The following is a 21,712-nucleotide window of genomic DNA, read 5'->3' as shown; positions in this document are numbered from 1 at the left end:
TGGAATAACCCATGACCCGCGACCCGGTCAGACCCGTTTTCTTTTCTGGATTATTTTAAATCCGTTTTCCCGCAATATTTCAAACGACATGTTCCACAACCATGGTTGTTTCTGAAAGGTTTCAAACCTTTTCAGAAACAATGCCAGCAACTCTATAAATATACTTTGAATCCCAGAAAGTTTCCTTACGAAATTTTCTGATCTTCTTATTCTTCTTCTGCACAAAAATTTCAGTGTGTTTTACAGCCTTCAAGTGGCTCGCTGTTCACCGGCGTTTTTGATACCAACACTCCGGTGAGTTAAATCGTTCTATCCTGGGAGGATATATTCCAGCACCTCGGGTACTTGAGGAGAATAATTTCCTTAAGAACACACTGTGTATTCAGTGGGCTCGATTTATTCCTACACTGTTTTTTCAGAATTTATTTCGTTAAACAAGTATTACTAACTTTCTGTTTTGTTTATATATTTCAGAAAGTTTAATAGTTTAATTGTTTATTACAGCAATCCAGATTTATAACAATCTTAAGAAAATTATTTTATTATATTATGTATTTTGTTTGTGGAGAATAAAACCTGGGTGATTTTCTACTCCTTCTGAATTTTACTATTCTGATTTAAAGATATAAAAACTTCATCAGAGTATTGAAATTCAGAAAACGATTTGAAGAATATAAAAACTTCAGCATTTTCTGTGAAACAGTATATAAAAACTTCGGTTTTATTTATTATACATACTAGTTGTTGTTAATAACAGTATTGTTTACTGTTGTAGTTTGCCATTAATTGAACTCTTATGTTGTTTACAGTGAGAAATGGCAATTGATAACGAAAATTCATCTGCGACTGTTGTGGCAACGACGATAGCCTCGTCAAGTCGGATTGCTGTTCCACCGGCAGAGAAACCGAGGAAATTTTCCGGAGCCAACTTCAAAGGATGGCAGCAAAGGGTGTTCTTCCGGCTTACCACACTTGGTATGCAGAAATTCACTAGGGAAGAACCTCCAGCGCCTGCTGCGGACATGTCGGACAACGAGAAATTCATGATTGTTGAGGCGTGGAAGCAGACAGATTTTCTTTGCAAAGGCTATATCTTAAGCGATTTAGAGGATGACTTGTACAATGTCTACAATGCGGTGAATACTTCGAAAAAATTATGGGATGCACTTGAGAAGAAGTACAAGACTGAAGATGCATGCTGGAAGAAGTTTGTGGTTGCCAAGTTTCTAGACTATAAAATGATAGACAGCAAAACTGTTGGAATCCAAGTTCAGGAGTTTCTTCATGGTAACATCGGAGTTGCGAAATTCAATTTCAAGACTTCAAAAATCATCAAGTGTTCAATTTATTGCGGAATTCGGTGCACTCCTTCCAAATCTATCTTATTTAATATTTTAATTGCATATTTAATTTTTATTTGTAGTTAAATTTTCACAATATGTTTAATGTTGCAAAACGAGTTTGTAATAAGATTGCTAATTGGAGTAATCGAGAAAATAGAAAAAAAGGTACTACTTCAACTTCTAGTAGTAATTTAAATGACTTTACACATGTTTCTGAAGCATCACCTGATAATAATATAGATTGTAAACAATTACTGAAAGATTACGGTATAGAAGATAATGAATTAGAAAATAAAGATGAGACACCACTTACACCTAGTAGTGTTGAAGTTGGTAGCAGGAGTGGTAGTCGTGGCATTAGTAATAGACCACGTGTGGCCCCGACTAGTAATCGGAGAAGGAGAAGTAAAATTTGGAAATATTTTGACGAAATAGAGAATATTGATAGAGTTAGATGCAAATTTTGTAAAGATGATTTTAAACATAAGACTGGAGGAATTTTTTTTGGGGGGGGGGGGGGAGGGACACTTAGTAGACATATGAGAATTACTCATCTTATAGAATGGGGCTCTGATTTGATGAAAATCAAGGAACTCTAAACCCTAGTACTGGAGGACTTATGAAATATGATAAAATGAAGGATCGTGAGGAGTTAGCAAAAATGATTGCTTTGGGTTGTCTACCATTTTCTTTTGCTTCTTCATCATATCTTATTATGTATACTCAAAGGATTTATAATTATTTATTTAAAGGTATCCCTAGAAGTACTTGTAGATCTGATATCTTTAGACTTCATAGACAATATCAGACATACATACGTTATTTATTTGACCACCTTCCTTGTAGAATTTCTCTAACTTCTAATATTGGCCATGCTATTAATGGAAATGATTATTTGACAATTACATGTCATTGGATAGATGATAATTATTGTATGCAAAAACATATTATCGCTTTTAAATATGATGAAGATCAAAGTCATACTGCTATTTTTATAAGTACTATTATTTGCGAAGTTGTTGCATTTTATAATCTTAATAAAAAAAAAGTATTGTGTATGTCTTTTGATAATGCTTCTAATAATAATGCCGCTATTTCAATATTAAGACTACATTTGCAATCACCACTTGAAGAAATTTTTCATGTTAGGTGTGCATGTCATGTTTATAATTTAATTGTTAAAAGTGGTCTTGATTTATTTTCGACTGAGATTACTCATGTTAGAAGAGCAGTTGATGTTATTCAAGAAAATAATAGACAATCTAGAATTAGGGAATTTAAGACTAAGTGTACCGAACATAACCTTAACCCTAGATTCATGCCAGATGAAATTGTTACTTGATGAAATTATACATATTTATTTTTAAAATGTTTCTACAAATATAGATTGCCGATAACTGAAGTTGGTAATGCGCATTGTACTGATCCAAACCATATGTTAACAACTAATACTTGGGAGGCCATTAATGATGTTAAATGTTTACATAACTTTTATACAACTACTATTGAGTTTTCTGGAGCATATTGCCCTACTGTTACTATGGCTTTAGTACATATAACTGAAATTTCTTTTCTACTCTCTGATTTTAAGAAGAAAGAAAAATATAAGGATGTTGAAAAAATGCAAGCAAAATTCAAATAATATTTCTTTCCAATTCCTCCTATTTACTTAATTGGTGATGTTTTAAATCCTTCTATTAAGATATTTAATTATCACCAATTAATCAATGCTTTATATACTTATATGGAGATTAGACCAACTGAAACCCAAATATATATTGTTGTATGAACAAGCTAAATGATTATTTATAATAATTATATAATTATTATGCAAATATAATTGATGATGATGTTAATAATGTAGGCAATGTTAATTCCACTATTTATTGTACTACTTCTACTACATCTGCTACTATGGATGAAGATGAATACCTTGATGGTTTTAATATTTGGCTACATTTCCTTCCACTCAAACCAATAGCAGGAACATTGATGAACTTCAATTCTACTTGCAAAAGCAAACAGAGCCTCACACAAAGGAATTTTCACCGTTGGCATGGTGACATGAGAATGAAAAGCAATTTTATGTTCTTTTCACAATGGTTCGGGACGTGCTAAATGTGCCAATTTCAACTGTTGCATCAGAGAGTACATTTAGTTAAGCAAGACAACAATTAGGAGATACCTGTCACTCATTAGGAAGCAATGCTTTGGAAGTTTTAGTATGTTTCTGTAACGACCCGACTTGACGTTTTAAGAATTTACGCTCCGTTCAGAGACTTTAGGTCTCGAGCAGCTTCGCAATATGTATTATGACCCGTGGGTGTGGTCGAGTTTGATTTACTGAAGATTCAGAATTAAATTAAAAGAATAATCCTTAATTTGAAGCTTAAATGAAAAGAGTTGACCGGAGAGTTGACTTTTGAGCAAACAACTCCGGAATAGAATTTTGATGATGTCAATAGCCCCGTATGGTTATTTTGGATTTAGGAGCGTGTCCGAAAAATTATTTGGAGGTCCGTAGTAGAATTAAGCGTGAAATGGCAAGCGGTAAGATAATTTTGGGCCAGCAGACATGTTGACCATGAGCTGTCTGGTTATCCCCACTTATAATATAGGTATAGATTACTCATGATATTATTGTGAGAAAGTACGGGAAAAAATATGTTATTGATATTAGATGAAGAATACAATACAAGAGATCCTTATTTATAACTATACACTACATGAACATATTACTCATATTCCAATGTGGGATAAGACTACATTATATACATATCTGTAAACTAACAATTAACATTAATTATTTTTTAATATAAAAAATTCATTTATTGGGTTATTATTTATATTATAATCGATATTGTTCATTGAGATAAAGTGAGATTGATCTTTTGATAAGTAATTTGCAAATTTTGGATGCCTTTGGGCTTCTTTCTCGGCCAACTACCAAGAATTACATCATTCATCCATTACCTAACCTTCACTTTGTTCTTGATTTACGCCTACTCTCTATCCCCTCTAAGTCCTCATGCATGTCTTTTCTGCCCTTACTTTGTTTGCCAATGCACCCAAACCCTTCTGTCTTAGCACCTTGTGCCCCCCATTGCCCATATAGCGACTCCAGGTGCAACTAGCCCTTTGGTCGAGTTGTTCATCCCCTTCCCCATCTAGCATATAGATGCTTGTTTTCACAGCACCCTCTCCTAACCCCCACCCCCAACCCCACCCCACCCCACCCCCCACCCCAAACATTATTCACCCTTTACCTAAACCTATACCACTTTGTTCTAGATTTACTTGCTCCCCCACTAACTTTAAAACAACAGTATCCGTGATTACCAATCCAAACAAAATATTATCATTCATCAACTTAAGTATATTTGTTCTACTTCATTTTTGATCTCAAAAGAGATGCTAACTAAATGAAAAGAAGGGAAAGCACTAGGGGAGGAGGAAAGTGGGTAGTTTTGCTTGAAATGCCTTATTCCCCCTTACATTCAATGGGAAATGTGAGAAAGAATAGTTTTGCTAAATTTTTATAACCAAATAATGCTAAAAACTCAAGGGACTAAAAATGCAATTTGGATCTTTGGCACAACCTAAAAGGCTTCTCAATCACAGCCCATAAGAATACAATGAAAACAGATTGCATTGCCTTCAAGTTTAGATCTTAACAACTATAATTAAAAACAAATAATAAAACTCATGATAACAAGAAGAGATCCAATTTAACTTGGCTATAAAGTGGAAAAGCTCTTGCACTAATCAACTTGACAAGGTGCTACAATCACGACGAGTATAGAGAGCATGCAAATGAAGACCTTATCGTATATTGACCATCTTCACCTTTCAATTCTGCATGATATAGCTATGCTCTTTATATCCTATGCCTAAAGGAATGTTCAAGGAAACTCTTGACGTACGTAAAGGTGTTACTACATGCAAATGAATATACATGATGCAATACTGATATGTAACAATTCTTTCAGAATTGATGCTTGTCAGTTGTCTATGTTTAAGGAAGTAAATGGAAACACAACCACAAGACCACAACCAACAACATCAAGGGGTTGTGCAGATGGCAGTTCAGATTAGAAAACCATAATCAATTTGGATGCTCAATGGGGGACTAGAAACAAGACTATGCTTCAGTTCTCCAATACTTGGTAGGTGGAACTAAGTAAGAGATTAGGTTGGATTAAATTTATTGCAAAAGAAGGAATATATATATATAAGTGTATATTATTAGCTTTGTGTATTGAATCATTCTGTTAACTGACTACACCTCAATCCCAAACTAGTTAAATTCAATTAAATGAATCATCTACTTCCATTCTCCTCTATTTATGCCTGTTCTATTTCACTACTAAATCATTTGTCTTGTAAGGCAAAAGTAGATGTTCTCTGGATCTCACACTTATTTCAGATGAACTTACAAAACTAGCTGGGTCGGTTTTTTTTTTTTGAGAAAAACATACCCAGTGTAATCCAACAAGTGGTGTCTGGGAAGGGTACGCAGTGTGTACGCAAACCTTATCCTAACCTTGTGAAGGTAGAGAGGTTGTTTCCAAATATTTCGAAAAACGATTACCATTTTTGACTGAACAAGCTACTTAATTGCTTAGCAATATTAGAAAACCTAGAGCGGACATGCATAAATGGAGATAATTGATTATGGAAATATGCAGGATACACAACTAAATCAGTAAAAGAATGTATTGCATATCGTTAACATAGAGGTAAAAGCTGAACAAAAATATATTTGCATATTTCATATAAATGAAGGCACAAATTTTGCCTCATCTAGTGACTAGTATTATCTGGTCTTATGACAACAAATCAAATGTCTCTACTTAATATTACAGACAACTTTAACTACAAAGAGGATGCTGCAGAACCTATACACTCAGAACAAGGATACATTACAGGAAATCTAAATGACTTCAGATGTATCAGCATGAAGAAGAGAGTTTAAAGAAAGGAACTTACAGTAAATTTTATGTACAGAGATAGCAGAAGAGAAATACAACTATCATTCTTTCCAAGTATAAGGAGCACGTTCAACAACCAGGTAATCTTGCCTGATATCTTTGACTACCCGAATCTCATCATCAAGGTATACAGTCTCAAACCTACACAAAAAGTTATTCAAGCCATCACTGAACACGAACGAAACAAAGGTAATCTGAAATCAAGCAAGAGAGTGGAGGAAAAGAGAAAGAAAAATAGAAAAAGGAAAGAAACAAATGTTTGTGACAAAGAACAAAAACCAAATGCGTGTGGCAGAACTTTGAAAGGCACTTCAACTCCGAAAAAAACACTATACTTAAATTTCAATCAGATATATGGGAAACTCCTAATATACCAAACATCACTTAGTGGAATATAAAATGTAGTTGATCAAGACAATAAACGAGCAAAGAGAAACACTTACCACCCTTGTCCAAAAGGTGGCAGAGGAAACTCCCAATTTTTTCCACGCAGAACTGCACTTGTGAATCTACATCATAGCAACAACTGTCAATAGACCATGAAATAGTTCCAAACTACAAGAAAACTTCCAAGACAGGTAAAATGTTCTCTTCATCCCATTACCATTGTTCTCTGCTGTTTCAAGAAATTTGTCAATAATTTGATCTCTAGTACTATAGCAGTTTGTATATGACCCTCCTAACTTCTAAAGTCAATTACACAGAGAACCAATTCGCAAAAAACTACTAATACGCCTTAACCCAAAACTAATAGGGGTCGGCATATGAATCATCACTATCGATTCTGCTCCATTTGAACACGTCGCTTTCGAATACGTGCTTCTTTACACACCCCAGAAAATTACCTGTTACCATTAGCATAAAATTCAGAGAATCCTATATTAAATTCAGGGGTGTCGCCATTAGCGGAGCTAGGATTTAACTACATGGATTCAAAATATAAAGAATAAACACACGAAGAAGCCAAGGGAATTCAACGTGTACACACACACACTAAAACAAATATCTACACAATATAATTTTCTGGCGAAGTGGTGTCAATTAACTTCGCTTGGGCAAGGGTAGTACTAAACCCTGCATCGTAGCCACCTTTTGGTGAAGAGGGTTCAATTGAGTCCCTTTCGCCTAAAAATTACACCAATATAGATGTTGGATTTCATACTTTTTTCTCCTCTACTGATCTAGAACTCAAGGTTCTGAGACTGGTTTCCTTTGCTAACCACTGGAAAACATGTATATATGGTATTTGTTCATGAAAAATTTATTGAAATCCTGCGAATGGATTTTAAAAAGACATTTGTAATCTTGCAAAAACATTTGTTCTAGTATTTTCAACAAATCCTTACATTTTTTCCCCAAAATCTACTTATGAAGAAGTCGTCTGATGTACTTTCCAAATACTCTATTCGTTCCAATTTATGTGACATAGTTTGATTTGGTACGGAGTTTAAGGAAGAAAGAAAGACTTCAACTTATGATCTTAAACATGCCATAATATTTGTTTGGTATAAGTTATACTCAAGGGTGTGCCTAGTGATGAATGAAGTGGGTTGAGAACCACAAAGTTTCAAGTTCAAATCTCAGCCAACTGTTCCAAGTCTTGGTGGCCAGAGCTATCCAGTACTTGTGTTGGTGGGATGTAGCGGTGAAATTAGCCAAGGTAAGGTCAAGATGGCAGCCGAGGCGGACCTATGCTATACCGAGAGGGGTCACCGGCACCCGTAAAGTTCGGCAAAAACTCCGTGTATACATGTATATATCTTTAAAAAATAGTGATATATTAGTAGTGTGCAACCTTTATACAAAGCAGATTTTGGTTGAATCTAAAAGTGGTGGTTCCGCCTCTAGCTGGCAGGGACCTCACGGTCTGCTTACAAGATTTTTAAAACTTATCATCTTAAATATTGACATAACATTTATGTTGCTAGGATGAAAAATTTAAAATTAAACGTTTCAAAATCTATAAAGGTGTCGTTCTTTTCAAAAAAGTAACAAAGAATAAATTGGAATGGAGGGAAACAAGATGATAGAGAAATAGTCACACCTGAAATTCACACGTTGAGAAGAAGCAACATCAATAGTGGACCGAACAAAGAAGACTCCATCAGGGGGGAAAGTAATAACATTATTAAGAGTCCCTTTTTCAACATCAATAACTTGGAGAACATCACCAGCTTTAGTACCAAAAAAGGGAGCAGCAGTTTTAATAATATAAAGTTGCTCTTTCTCCGTAGTCCAAAGCAAACGCCAGGTGGCCGAAAGGGAAGCGTCAGTGGTGACAGTGTCACGTCCGATATCGGCTAAATCGTCAATTGCGCTGATTATTTCAGAGAGTTTTTGCGGGTCAGATTGAGTCTTGAGGCCACGTTCTTGGTCAGAGATAAGGCGAAGGAGATTATCCTTGGCTGAGAGGGATTGAGATGTGAGGGAGGAACAATGGATTTTGTAAGATTTGGGATTAGAAGGGAAGTGCATAAAGAAATTAGGAGTGGCGGGAAGGAAGAAGCCGGTTGCCATTTTTGCAGTTGAGGGAGTATAACTGATGAGGTGTACGGGGAAGAAACAAGTGGCACTTGTGAATTTGTGTGTGTTACTGTGTGTGTGGGGAGGTGTGAACTTGAGTTTTTGTTTTTTTAGAGGGAAATGGTGAAGAAGTTACATGGTGAATAATGAACATACAAATTCAACTAGTTTAAAATTTGGTTATTTACTTTTTAGTTTGTTTCAAAATAAATGATATATTTTTAAATTTAGAAATAATTTAATTTTAAACTCTTTATTTTACTCATTTTACCCTTAATGAGAAGTTTTTATAATTACACAAATGTCATGGCCTCATAAAACTTTTAAACCTTAAGTTTTTAAGACCATAAGTTTCAAAAAAAAAAAAATTTCTTAAACTTCGTGTTAAGTCAAACTACTTCGTCTAAATTGAAACAGATGGAATATTATTCCTCTTTTTCTTCTTTGGTTTTTTTTTTTTGGCATTTCTTGGTTTAAAAAGGTCCTTACTAGTTGAAAATATTTAATTATACTTAAATGATATAAAATATATGTTCCTCTATCATTATAATACTCCCCCCGTTCCAATTTATGTGAACTTATTTCTTTTTTGGTCCGTTCCAAATGAATGACCCCTTTCTAAATTTAGAAACAATTCAGTTTAACCTTCAAATTATGCCCTTAATGAAAAACTTTTATAACCACACAAATACTCTGGACCCCTTTTTGACTTGTTTAGGACCGCAAATTTCAAAAGTCTTCATTTTTTAAAACTCTGTACCAAGTCAAACAAGTTCACATAAATTAAAAACGGAGGGAGTATATAATATAAGTAATTTGTTATATCAGAATGATCTGTCTCAGTTTATAGTTTTTAGTTACTTACTAATTTACTTGTTATTGACATGCACATTTATACGATTACCTTCTAAGTGATAGATATTTCTTGTGCAGGTATTTGCAAACAATAATATTTACAAAAGATTTGGCTTTCTTAAAAACTCTTATCACTAATTCTGTCAAAACAGGTTTCCATTTTGATCTAATACACTAGGAAAGTACGTTGAATGTTAGAAATTGCAATATGAAAAATTGAATCAAATATCAAAAATTATATATAAAAAAAAGGGTAGAAATAGATCAAAATTTGAAGAAACGCCAAAAATTGTACCTCCAAATATTCATGTTAATTTGTTTTTTCAATTTCTGTTTATTTGATAGAGATTAAGGTTGTGTTTGGTATGAAGAAAAATATTTTTCGGAAAATATGTTTTAATTTTCCCATATTTGGTTAGCTTAAATGTTTTGGAAAATATTTTCATCATAAACTCATTTTCCTCCAATTGGAAGAAAATGTTTTCCCTATCAAAAGAGGGAAAATATTTTTCATAACTTTTTTTCAACCTTCCCCATCCTATTACTCATCCCTACCAACCCACCCTCACACCCTCCACCCGCTACCCCCACCCCTACCCCTACCCCCACCCTCACCCTAAATTCTTATTATTAGTAAAAAAAAATTATTTCAATAAATGAGTTTTTTCTTTTCATGATATAAAAAAGTATTTTTCTCATTATAACAAAAAAATACTTTCTTTTCATGTTATTTTTAAAAAAAAATTATTTTATTTGATAGAGATTAAGGATGTGTTTGGTATGAAGGAATATTTTTTAAATTTTTAATACTTTGTTGGCTTAAATGTTTTGGAAAATATTTTTCCCATGAACTCATTTTCTTCCAATTAGAGGAAAATATTTTTCCTATCAAAGAAGGAAAAATATTTTCTAAAACTCTTTTTCAACATTCCCCATCCTATTCCTCATCCCCACCGACCCACCCTCACACCCTCCACCCAATACCCCCACCCTAAATTCATATTATTAGTAGATTATTTTTTATTTCAACAAATGAGTATTTTATTTTCATGATATAAAAAAATAGTTTTTTTATTATAACAAAAAAATACTTTCTTTTCATGACGTAGAAAAAGTATTTTCTTTCATTTTAACAAAATGATGTAGTAAAAAGTATTTTCTTTCATTTCAACAAAAGAGTATTTTTTTCATGATGTAGAAAAAGTATTTTCTTTCATTTCAAAAAAAATAAAATTCTTTTCATGATGTAGAAAAGTAATTATTTTATTTCAATAAAATGAGTACTTTATTTTTATGTTGTAGAAAGAGTACTTTATTTTTCAACCAAAAAAAGAGTATTTCCTTCTTTGTTATGGAATACAAATTTCAACGTTGTTTTTGCATAAAAAAGTGAAGCAACACATTAGTTCCTTTGGTTTTGTGCAATTTTTTAGAAGAATAATTAAACTCTTGAAGAAAATAGTATCCTGAAAACATTGGGAGTGGGGGTGAGGGGGAGCAAGGAAACATGTGGATTTTGGGAAAGGGGGTGAGGAGAGTAGCATAAAAGAAAAATATTTTATACTCTCTAACCAAACACTAAAAAATATTTTTCGGAAAATTTTTTTCACTCACCAACCAAACAAGGAAAAATAAGTGAAAAATCACTTATTTTTCATGAAAATATTTTCCATGGTACCAAACATACCCTAAAAGTATTTATTTTTGACAAACATAAAAGGTCAAAATTGCTCTACCCCAAACTTAATGGACCATTTTTGTTATTTTTCTCGTACAAAAAACCCATAAACACAAATCTCCGTGATTCCCTCTATAGGAAATTAGAAATCCTCAACCCCTTAAATCCTTGGGCTATAGAATTCTTCTGATTCAATTATATCATCAAATGGCTTCAATTTGCCAACGCATCGTAAACAGAGCATCATCATCCGCGAAATACGCCATTAGAAAACCTTCAAAGTCATCTCAAGCTGCTCCTTCTTTTTCTGGATATGCTAAATCATCTTCTGCAATTCCTTCTACCTCACCATCCTTCAGCAGCAAGCTTAAGTAATTCTTGTTACAATTAGTCTCTTTAATGTATTTCTCCCTTTTCTTTTGGTTCTTATCTAATTTCCTTTTGTGTTGATTCCTTGATAAATGTTAGAGATTTACATGCCACTAGGAAATACAGAGAATTTAGTGCTTTTTATTTTGTAATTTTATTTTATATGTTATTGGACTGAAATGAGTTTAAATGGAAAGACATGGACAGTGAGGATTCATATCACTAACCCTTACTTGCTTGAGATTAAGGTATAGTTGTTGTCTTGTTGATTCCTTGATAAATGCATATGTGGGTGTGTTTGGTATGAAGGAAAATGTTTTACACAGAAAATGTTTTCCAGATAAAAAGAAGTGATTTTCTTGCTTCTTTTTTGGTGTTTGGTAAGTAAGCAGAATATATTGCCTCAAGAGCATCTTTATATAATATAGGCAAACACTATTGGGTCGGGAAGGGTGGGGGTTAGGGTGAGGGGGGCAGGAGGCGGGATGGGGGTCGGGATGGAGGGGGCAGGGGTGGGGTGTTGGGGATGAGAAGAAGATAATCAGTGTGGAATTCCATTTTGATATGTTTACACACACTCAATGTGAGTCCATGCTCCATTGATAGGCAGAATTACCTGCATGTGGGCTACTGCAAGTTGTGTGGTGGATTAGACCAAATGTGTGTAAGCTGGCATGGACACAATATATACACACAGATACACAAATATAACCCACCTTTTAGATCATAAATATATATGTGAGAAATCCTGAAAGATAGCAGTAATATAAATTTAAGTTTAGAACCCATATTTCAAAGAACTCAAACCGTGAACCTATTAAATTTAAATATTGGATCGCCCTTGTGTGTGCGCACACACATCTGTATGTATATATATAGGCACATACAAACCAAAATATTGGTAGAGTCAAAGGTCATGGTTGCGCCTGCATCGCTGTTAACAAGCTACATGAGTCACTGTTCGCTTACCGTTTAATTGAAAGGCCATTAAGTGTGCACTGTTTCTGATTTCTCTTTACCCTTTCTTATACTAATTGAAATGGTTCTTAAATTTGATATTTTGTTGTATGATATGATATATTTTGTATTGTGGGTTTGAATTGATGACAGGTCTCCATTGAAGCAACTTGGATGTCTTCAGTCCCTTTTGCCTCTGCATAGCGCAGTAGCAACGGCCAGGCTAACTTCATGTCTGAATGATGGCTCGAGGAGTTGTCGAGCTCTCTCACAGGGTACTCTCTGCTGCACCTTCCCTGGACTTTCTGGTTTTGTTATCTTAATCGTGAGTAGTTGCTTCACATTTGATACTTTATACTTTTGAAAAGTATACTGTGATGGTCATGCAAGCCGTTTCAATCAGTTGTCATTATTTCATTTTGTGTACAGAAATTGTAATTCTTCAACAGAAACCATGTGAAGTATAGGAAGAAAACATAGAAGGAGGGGTGATGGGAAATACTTGCACCTATAAGCGAAAGTACATGACATGTATCTTTCACATAAGGTTTATCAACCAACGGCTAATTAATATGTGTCATTACCTCAGTTTGCCATTTAATTGTGGTAAATTAACTTTGTTTGGTGTATGCATTGGGTCTGGGTAAGTTTCTTTTTCATATCCTGAATGCTTATACTTATGGACTCACGATGGGTATCTGAGTTTAGTGAATCATCTGAAATCCTGAAATTCGTGTTAATAGAAACAAGGCTCTAAAGGAAGTGCAGTTGGACTGTGAAATGAACTTTGACTGTTGGCTAATTACTGGTGATACATATTGGACTTTATTTGGTAATCTACAGATGTTTGCTGCAAAATCTTAGAACATCAGTTATGCTCCTTGCTCCTCATCCATATCAAGCTACCCAACATTTTCCATGTTGAAAGTTTGTGCCTATAGTGTTCTAAGCTTTGACTACTAGGGATAGTTTGATCAAAATTTCAGTTTGAAAAAAAAAGCATAGCATTTGAGAGTAAAGATTAGAAAAATGTTGCCCTCAAGGGCTTTGTTTCAATGCCAAAGGTAGCACGGTGTGGTATTTGTGGTAGGCACATATTATGAGTCTGAATATAAGCTGGTGAACCAAATATGACATTTAGGTAGAGATGGGTATGGGAGAGCGCATTTATAAAATAAAGAAAAGTTAGAAAGTTTTTTTGCTTACCTTTCAAAAGAATGTTCAAGCGTATATTGCGCTTCATTGGTGAAACTCTAACAGTTCCCTATGAAGGATAAATCTTTTGACACTCCATTATTAACATAATTAAAGTTTCTCCTGATGCATTCTGTACAACCTCTTGATAGATGTATGCATAAAATCGGTATTAATTTATAAAATAAAATAAGATAAAAAGGATACATGCATTAACTCAAAGTTGTTGAGGATGGTTTGAACTCAGCTTGGAAGCAGGTAATGGCATAAGTTCGATGGTGCTTCTATGCTAATTGTTCTTGGCTAATGTGATGTTTAGATAAGACGGATATCTGGATTAAAATGGAAATGAGAGGTACTTGACAGTTTAATCTTTATTTGTCGAAACAACATTCTGAATTCTCAAGCATCAATGATGGATCAAAGATGAGCCCCTTAACAAATTGTCTAGCACCTTAGAAGCTATGTTGCTCGGACTCTCCGAAATATTACCAAGTGCGTGTCAAATTCTCCAAAAGTAATGTAATTTTTGAGGATCCGACACGGGTGCGACAACATTTGGAGAGTCCGCGCAACATAGCTTAGAAGTATTTAAAGGTATTTAACTGCAAGATGTAGCATGCTGCTTGCTTCAATATTTTATTGCATGTCGCCCTTTTCATTCTGGTGTTTTGAGCTTATTTTGATATGAGTCCATGTTTTGGATAAACACATCTAGCCTAAAGCTTGTGTTACATACTCCTAATAGTCGATTTGAGCAAATTAAACAAATTTTACAGCAGTGGTATATTCCGCCATCCTCCATCCTAAGCCCCAAACCCAAGAAATTCTATCCCTTCAAGTAGCTCTTGGAATTTAATTTCTAGTTGGAGGTTTTTATTAGATTCTACGGCGTGGGGAAGTGTTTACGGGGGACTGGTGGAGGGGCATCAGAGGAAGAGAATCCCATGGGGTTGTCAATTTTTGTTTAATTAACAAAAACTAAATGCCAGAAATAATGTTTTAAAAGGCGTTTTTGGGCGAGGCACATAAAAAACGCATTGAGGCGTACTAGCGGGACGCAAGTATCATGTGGTGCATGTCCCAACCTTTCGGGCATCCACTCATACGTAAGTCCCAACTTTTTGCGCGTTATTGGGGCGTAAGCCCGGAAAACCTTTTCAAATTTGAGCCAAAATTGCTTAAATTATTTTTTAAGTACTTAAATACTCAATTTAAAGTTAACTCATAATAATTTCCAAACTAAAAAAACTCAAAAGTCACAGGCCACCTAATTTCATTATGCTTTCTCTTTGTCGTTTACTTAGTAACAAATACTCTTTGGCACTTTGTCTGCAAAGCATGAGCTTTGTCCTTAATGCTTGTAGTGCTTCCACGCTTGCAACTTCCTTCTTTATGCTTCATATGTTTTTTCCTCTCTTTAATCTATTCTTTTCAAGTTAGTGTTTAGTATTAGAATTTCTTTTGGTATCTCTCTAGTTGACATATTGTTCTGGAGACTTTATTTTAAAAAAATGATACCCTAGTTCCAAATAATTCAGAAACTAAAAATGACAATACCAGAAAATTATTGTTTGAAAACCTATAATTAAAAAAGAAATCACAAATACTCATTATAATACAAATAGAATATTACGCTGAGGAGTTTCGTTCACCCTATTCAATGAATATAAAATTTAAAAAATTCATAATATTGCTAAATAATTTATTTGAGTTATAAAATATAAACTTTTGAAATTTACAAATAATATTCATATTTAGTCAACAAAGTAGCGGATGACCTAGCTAAGCATGAAAACAACAACCCAGTAGAATCTCACTAGTGAGGTATGGGGAGGGTAGAGTGTGCGCTAACCTTACTCCTACCCGGAGGGATAGAGAGGCTGTTTCCGGGAGACCCTCGGCTTAGAGACACTAGATCCGTAACAACAACAGAAACCAGAAAAATAATACCAGTATCGTAAGAGACAGCAAATAAATAAAAAGACAATAATAATAATAATAATAAACAGTGTGAAACACAACAAAAACAACTAATAGTCTTACACAAAACACTATCAGACTAGCTGGCACAACGAGGAAACAGTCTCGACTACCCCCTACCTACAACCCTAATGCTCGACCTCCACACCTTCCTATCAAGGGTCATGTCCTCGGAAATGTGAACTCGCGCCATGTCCTGCCTGATCACCTCGCCCCAATACTTCTTAGGCCGCCCTCTACCTTTTCTCGTACCTGCCAGAGCCAACCGCTCACACCTCCTAACCAGGGCATCTAGGCTCCTCCGCACGTGCCCGAACCATCTAAACCTCGCTTCCCGCATCTTGTCGTCCAAGGGAGCCACACCCACCCTCTCCGGAATATCTTCATTCCTAATCTTTTCCATGCTAGTGTGCCCGCACATTCATCTCAACATCCTCATTTCTGTTACTTTCATCTTCTGGATATATGAAATCTTGACTGGCGCCCTATACAACATGGTCAGTCTAACCACCGCTCTATAAAACTTACCTTTAAGTTTCGATGGCACATTCTTGTCACACAGGACTCCAGATGCTAACCTCCATTTCATCCACCCCACTCCGATACGGTGCGTGACATCACCGTTGATCTCCCCATCTCCCATCTCCTTGGATAACTGACCCTAAGTACTTGAAACTCTCTCTTTTAGGAATGACTTGTGAGTCAAGCCTCACTTCCACGTCCGCTTCCCCCGACGCGTCGCTGAACTTACACTCCAAATATACCGTCTTGGTCTTACTCAACTTGAAACTTTTAGACTCCAGGGCCTGCCTCCATACCTCCAGTCTCTTATTAACGCCACCTCGCGTCTCATCAATCAGAACTATATTATCAGCGAACAACTTACACCAAGGCACTTCCCCTTGAATATGGTGTGTCAGTGCGTCCATCGCCAGGCAAATAAGAACGGGCTGAGCTCAGATCCTTGGTGTAACCCATAACCACCGGAAACAGCTCTGACTCACCTCCCACAGTCCTAACCCGAGTCTTAGCTCCATCATACATATCCTTTATCGCCCTAATATAAGCTACCGACACACCTTTCACCTCCAGGCATCTCCAAAGAACGTCCCTAGGGACCTTGTCATACGCCTTCTCTAGGTCAGTAAACACCATGTGCAAATCCCTCTTCCTATCTCTGTATTGTTCCACCAACCTCCTGATAAAGTGGATAGCTTCCGTAGTAGAACGACTCGACATTAACCTGAACTGATTTTCTGATATAGACACGCCCTCCTTACCCTCCCTTCCACCACCCTCCCTTCCACCACCCTCTCCCAAACTTTCATGGTATGGTTTAGTAACTTGATACCCCTATAGTTACAATTCTGGATATCACCTTTGTTCTTGTACAGCGGAATCATCGTACTCCACCTCCACTCATCTGGCATCCTCTTCGTCCTGAAAATAACATGAAACAACCCAGTCAGCCACTCCAAGCCTGCTCTACCCACATACCTCCAAAATTCTACTGGAATCTTGTCTGGTCCGGTCGCTTTGCCCCGACTCATCTTATGAAACGCTCCCACGACCCCCTCAACCTTAATACGTCTATAATACCTAAAGTCTTGGTGACTTGGAGTGCCCCAATTCCCCTAACACGATTTTTCCGCCCCCCTCTTCATTCAGAAGTTTATGAAAGTACGACTACCATCTTTGCTTAATCTGGGCCTCTTCCACAAATACACGACCTTCCTCATCTTTAATGCACCTAACTTGATCCAGGTCACTAGCCTTCCTCTCTCTCGCTTTGGCCGACCGAAATAACTTCTTGTCCTCACCTTTAGCCCCCAATTCCTCATATAGACGACCAAACGCAGCAGTCTTAGCCTCCGTGACCGCTAATTTCGCCTCTCTCCTAGCTAAGCATGAAAACAACTTAGATAATTTTGAAAGCTAAATGACTATCATGTATCCCTTATTTTTATTTTAACGTCGTATGAAATGATGTTGAGGTACTATGTATGCTAAACATGTCAACTATAAAAGAAATAACGACAAATCACTTATTTTTGTTTTAACGTCGTATGAAATGATGTTGAGGTACTATGTATGCTAAACATGTCAACTATAAAAGAAATAGCGACAAATCACTTTTTTTTGTAGCTAAATAGTAAAAATTCGTCGCTAATTACTGATTATCAAAAACTTCTATTTTCTATGAGATAAGTGTATTTTTAACATGATGAATTAATTCTAGTGAACTTTTTTCTATAATAAATAAATTTTTGATTGTACAAGTTTAAGTTCTTGGAAACTTAAAGTGAAAATTCACAATTAACTTCAAAATTTTAAATATTAGTTTATCTAAAATTTGTGAAAACTTCGGTGTTTCAACACTACATTACCTTTTGTGATGCTTGAAAGAGTTTATTTTCTATAGGTAAAGAAAAAGAAGTAATCCTAAATATTAGGCCTTCTAACAAAAATTTGTAGGTATTGTGGAAATAAATAAAAGAAACTTAAAATAATTCCAAGTAATAATCAAAACTTAATTTAGTAATCTAATGACTTTACTATAAGTATCCAAATTAATAAGTGAAATCTTCAAATATGTTCAAGTAATTATTAGCCGGATGTCTTTTTAGAGTCTTATATCGTATTCAAATAAGGAAAAAATATAAATAAAATCTTACTCCATATTAAATATTAAAATTTTGAAATCCTAAATATTAAGAAATAATTAATGTCCAAATTTTAGGAAAATAACTTAAATTACAACTTTGTCCAATGTAAAATCTACTTCTAAAGGGTAAAAAGACGCACGATATTTTGCTAAGGGCCTCCGTACTTTTAATATAATATAGATATATACATTTCCTACTAATTTTAGAATATTTTTGAATTTTCTACAATTTTAATAATTTTTTTTTGTTATTTATATGTTTATATTATTAATTTATAAAATATTTAAAATTAAATATCCGTGGACTTATGCCTGTGCCTTGGGGCATATGCCTCACCCAGTGTTAGATAAAATGCCTCGCTCATGCCCACGGCCTTTTAAAATGCTGACCAGAAATCAGAAGGTGTGTTGTGCGCAACCTGATAAGTAAAAGATATAGGGATAGTTTCAGCCTTTCTTGTTCAAGCTTTTAACGAAGATAGGGAGTGGGAGTCTATGCAAATTCAAAACAAGAATAAGCGGTCGTGTGATTACTGAGTACAATAACTAAGGACTATAGTGAAATTTATAATTTTGGGGGAAAAAGAAATTTGGCTTAAACAATTGAAGAACCAGCCAACAAACAATGTCTTGGTTGTTTATGTTCAAATTTCCCTTCTTCTTCCCTAAAATGATGGCGATATGCTAATGTTCAGAATAATCACAAAAATCAAGATATGACAGGGGAGAAATAGTACTCAACTTCTAGAATTTCTCTAGAATTACAATGTAGTCCATCACTACGAGATAAGATAAACTAGGGATTCTTCAAAAGCACTCACACATCATCATCAAAAGTGGCCATTTGAAAGCCCATAAGTGAGAACGTGCTTTCTACATTGCATTTGCTTCTACAACACTACAAAATCAATAACGCCAATGATCTTTCTAACTTGCTGCAAATTTGATTAATAAATCGAGTTTGTTCTATATTTATCATCTTTCTTACTCCAAATGTTGAAAACCATGACAAAAACATGTACGTCGTGCACCCAAGTGTGGCCTAGTAGCTAATAAGGTTGGAGAAGAACCTTGAGTCTCAGGTTCAAATCCAAAAAAAGACATTAGATGATTTCTTCCCATCTCCCTAAAAGTTGGGTGGGTAGAGTTACTTGGTACCTGTACTAGTAGGAGGTTGTAGATACCCGGTGGAATAGTTGAGCTGCACACCAAGTTGGCCCTGACACCACCGTCATAAAAAAACATGTACATCGTCATTAAAGAAACCAACACATAGACGAACTGTCGGAAAATTTTCCAAGATAATAAATCTATGAAACAAGAACCACAGTGACCGAAGCCACTGCAATGTGTGAGAACAATACTGTAATGATGTAGTTTAAAGAAAGAAGCAAGTCACTGTTGTGAAGGATGATCAAGGAACTCCCATATGATTGAAAATGGGGATAAAAGAATTCATTGAGATATGATTTTATGTTATGGTTTTTCATCTTGTTAAGAAGTTGGCAAATTTGTAATTAGAAAAGTATCACCTTCATTGATTCGGCTCCTTTTGAGCTGATTGTCTAAGGTGTAAGAGTAGGAAAATAGATATATATGAGCTCCCTGTTGCTTTATTTCTCAAATAAAACAAAAAAAGAAGTTCCTTGTTGCTATACGTCGCTGAACCTTCAAGCAACTCTTCAAGGGTGTTGTTGGGAGGCTAGATTGACTGTCAGTGTCACACTTTTATGACCTTTAGGGTTCACTTGGGCTAATATTTTTTCATCTCTAGTGCGTCATTCTCTACCTTTAGAAAAGCATGTCTTCCATGGGTGTGCTCCGCCCTCTTTATTTTAGGATACAAGTATTCAATGATCTCCAGAGAAGCAATTTATCATTTCTAGAATTTGTAGTTCTTAGTAGACTAGTAGATGTTTTTGTATTTTGTAAGAATATTGTGGTGACGGTAACTCCTTTTCCCAGATGGAGTTGATGGAACGTGAACGTTTTCTTTCTTGCCACCATGAAGGTAGACCCTTAAGCCTATTAGGTTCTGTTTCTAGCCCAGAGAATTTGGTCCGTTTCATGCCTTTGTTTTCATTCTCAAATTAAACATGCTAAGTATAAGTTAATGTACTGTCTTTATGTTTCATGCCAATCTTGGGTTTTCAATGAGAAGGGGTGTCTCAACAGTTGATTAACTTGAAGTTCCTATTGGAGTATGTGTACGGTCTGTTTGGCTTTAGTGGTAAGAGACCTATTTAAGACAAATATAAGGAGGATATATTTTCTTGCATTTGGATTATTGAGCAAAGAAAATAAAGAAATTGATACATGGCTTCAGTATTATTTTTTGAAAGAGCTTTCTTTTGCTTAGAATACTCCCAATTTTTGCTGCAAATATAGTTTACCTTTGTATATCAAATAACTTTCCCCTCTTCTCGTTCTCTTATAACTGAATTGACACTGCCTTAAAACTTCTCATATTTCATTCCTCTTTCTCTTTTTCGTCTATTCTGTCAATCTGGAAGATCTGTAACTTTTGGCAAAGCTCATCATAGATTATATGGCTTTGGAATTGATGAATGTTGAATAAAACGGTTCAATTGAAGTAAAACTTTGAAAATAATACACACCTCAAATTGGTACTGTTTGGCATTTATGTATGTCGTGTCTTTATTGCTTTCTGAAATTAAATTCTATGAAATTTCTACTTGAAAGAATCTCCTGAGACCAATTTTTTTTCCCCCTTTCCAGAGCTTGGTCTATCGGTCCCAAGGTGATTCCATGTAAGCCCTCCACTTATTATCAAGGATATCTTTGGTAATCAGTGTTTTATGCATCTCTGTTTTGGTATTTGTTGCACAAGTTCTCCGAAGCTTGTATAGTGTTCGTCCTATGTGAATCATGGGTTTGGATTGATTTCTATACACTTAGCAGGGAATTTGGTAGTTTGTTCTATGAAAAGACAACAAAGTAGGTGTTTTTTTTTTTCGACGCAACAAATTAGGTGCTCAATAGCTAAGTCTTCGGCTAATATTAAAGCCCCAACAGATCACATTCGAAGAGAACAATTAAAGTTCTTTATAGCCAGCCTTCCTAATATGAATTTGATGAATCTTTCTTTATCTCCTCCTTGTCTTATTTTGCTAGTTTTGTACTTCATGATGTT

The 21,712-nt window shown here is 35.1% G+C and overlaps 2 protein-coding genes and 1 long non-coding RNA gene across 4 annotated transcripts in view; 1 reads left to right on the top strand and 2 right to left on the bottom strand.

Annotated features, from left to right (window-relative positions):
• Positions 1-6,090: 6,090 nt before the first annotated feature.
• LOC104088792 (probable plastid-lipid-associated protein 11, chloroplastic) lies at positions 6,091-8,972 on the bottom strand. Its single transcript, XM_009593528.4, has 3 exons — positions 8,379-8,972; positions 6,778-6,843; positions 6,091-6,475 (listed from the first exon to the last, which is right to left on the bottom strand). The coding sequence occupies exons 1-3, from the start codon at positions 8,849-8,851 to the stop codon at positions 6,376-6,378; spliced, it is 639 nt and encodes a 212-aa protein (XP_009591823.1). The 5' UTR covers positions 8,852-8,972; the 3' UTR covers positions 6,091-6,375.
• Positions 8,973-11,485: 2,513 nt separating this feature from the next.
• Positions 11,486-21,668, top strand: LOC104088794 (protein NONRESPONDING TO OXYLIPINS 2, mitochondrial-like). 2 transcript variants are annotated; one of them, XM_009593529.4, is made up of 5 exons: positions 11,486-11,761; positions 12,870-13,041; positions 20,524-20,569; positions 20,720-20,788; positions 21,298-21,668. In XM_009593529.4, exons 1-5 carry the CDS (start codon positions 11,598-11,600, stop codon positions 21,321-21,323), a joined length of 477 nt encoding a protein of 158 aa, XP_009591824.1. In that variant the 5' UTR covers positions 11,486-11,597; the 3' UTR covers positions 21,324-21,668. The 2 variants fall into 2 exon arrangements, with proteins under 2 accessions (XP_009591824.1, XP_009591826.1); XM_009593531.4 differs by lacking the exon at positions 20,720-20,788 and having other exon boundaries at positions 11,489-11,761.
• The window catches only part of LOC117274781 (uncharacterized), a 182,628-nt gene continuing 173,394 nt past the window's right edge, over positions 12,479-21,712 (bottom strand). The window contains exon 2 of the long non-coding RNA XR_011410261.1: positions 12,479-17,091. This is a non-coding gene — a long non-coding RNA (uncharacterized lncRNA). The remainder of the gene's footprint in view (positions 17,092-21,712) is intronic.

The sequence above is a fragment of the Nicotiana tomentosiformis genome, chromosome 8 (genome assembly GCF_000390325.3).
Source record: "Nicotiana tomentosiformis chromosome 8, ASM39032v3, whole genome shotgun sequence".
Lineage (NCBI taxonomy): Eukaryota > Viridiplantae > Streptophyta > Magnoliopsida > Solanales > Solanaceae > Nicotiana > Nicotiana tomentosiformis.
This window is presented reverse-complemented; position numbering and strand designations above follow the sequence as displayed.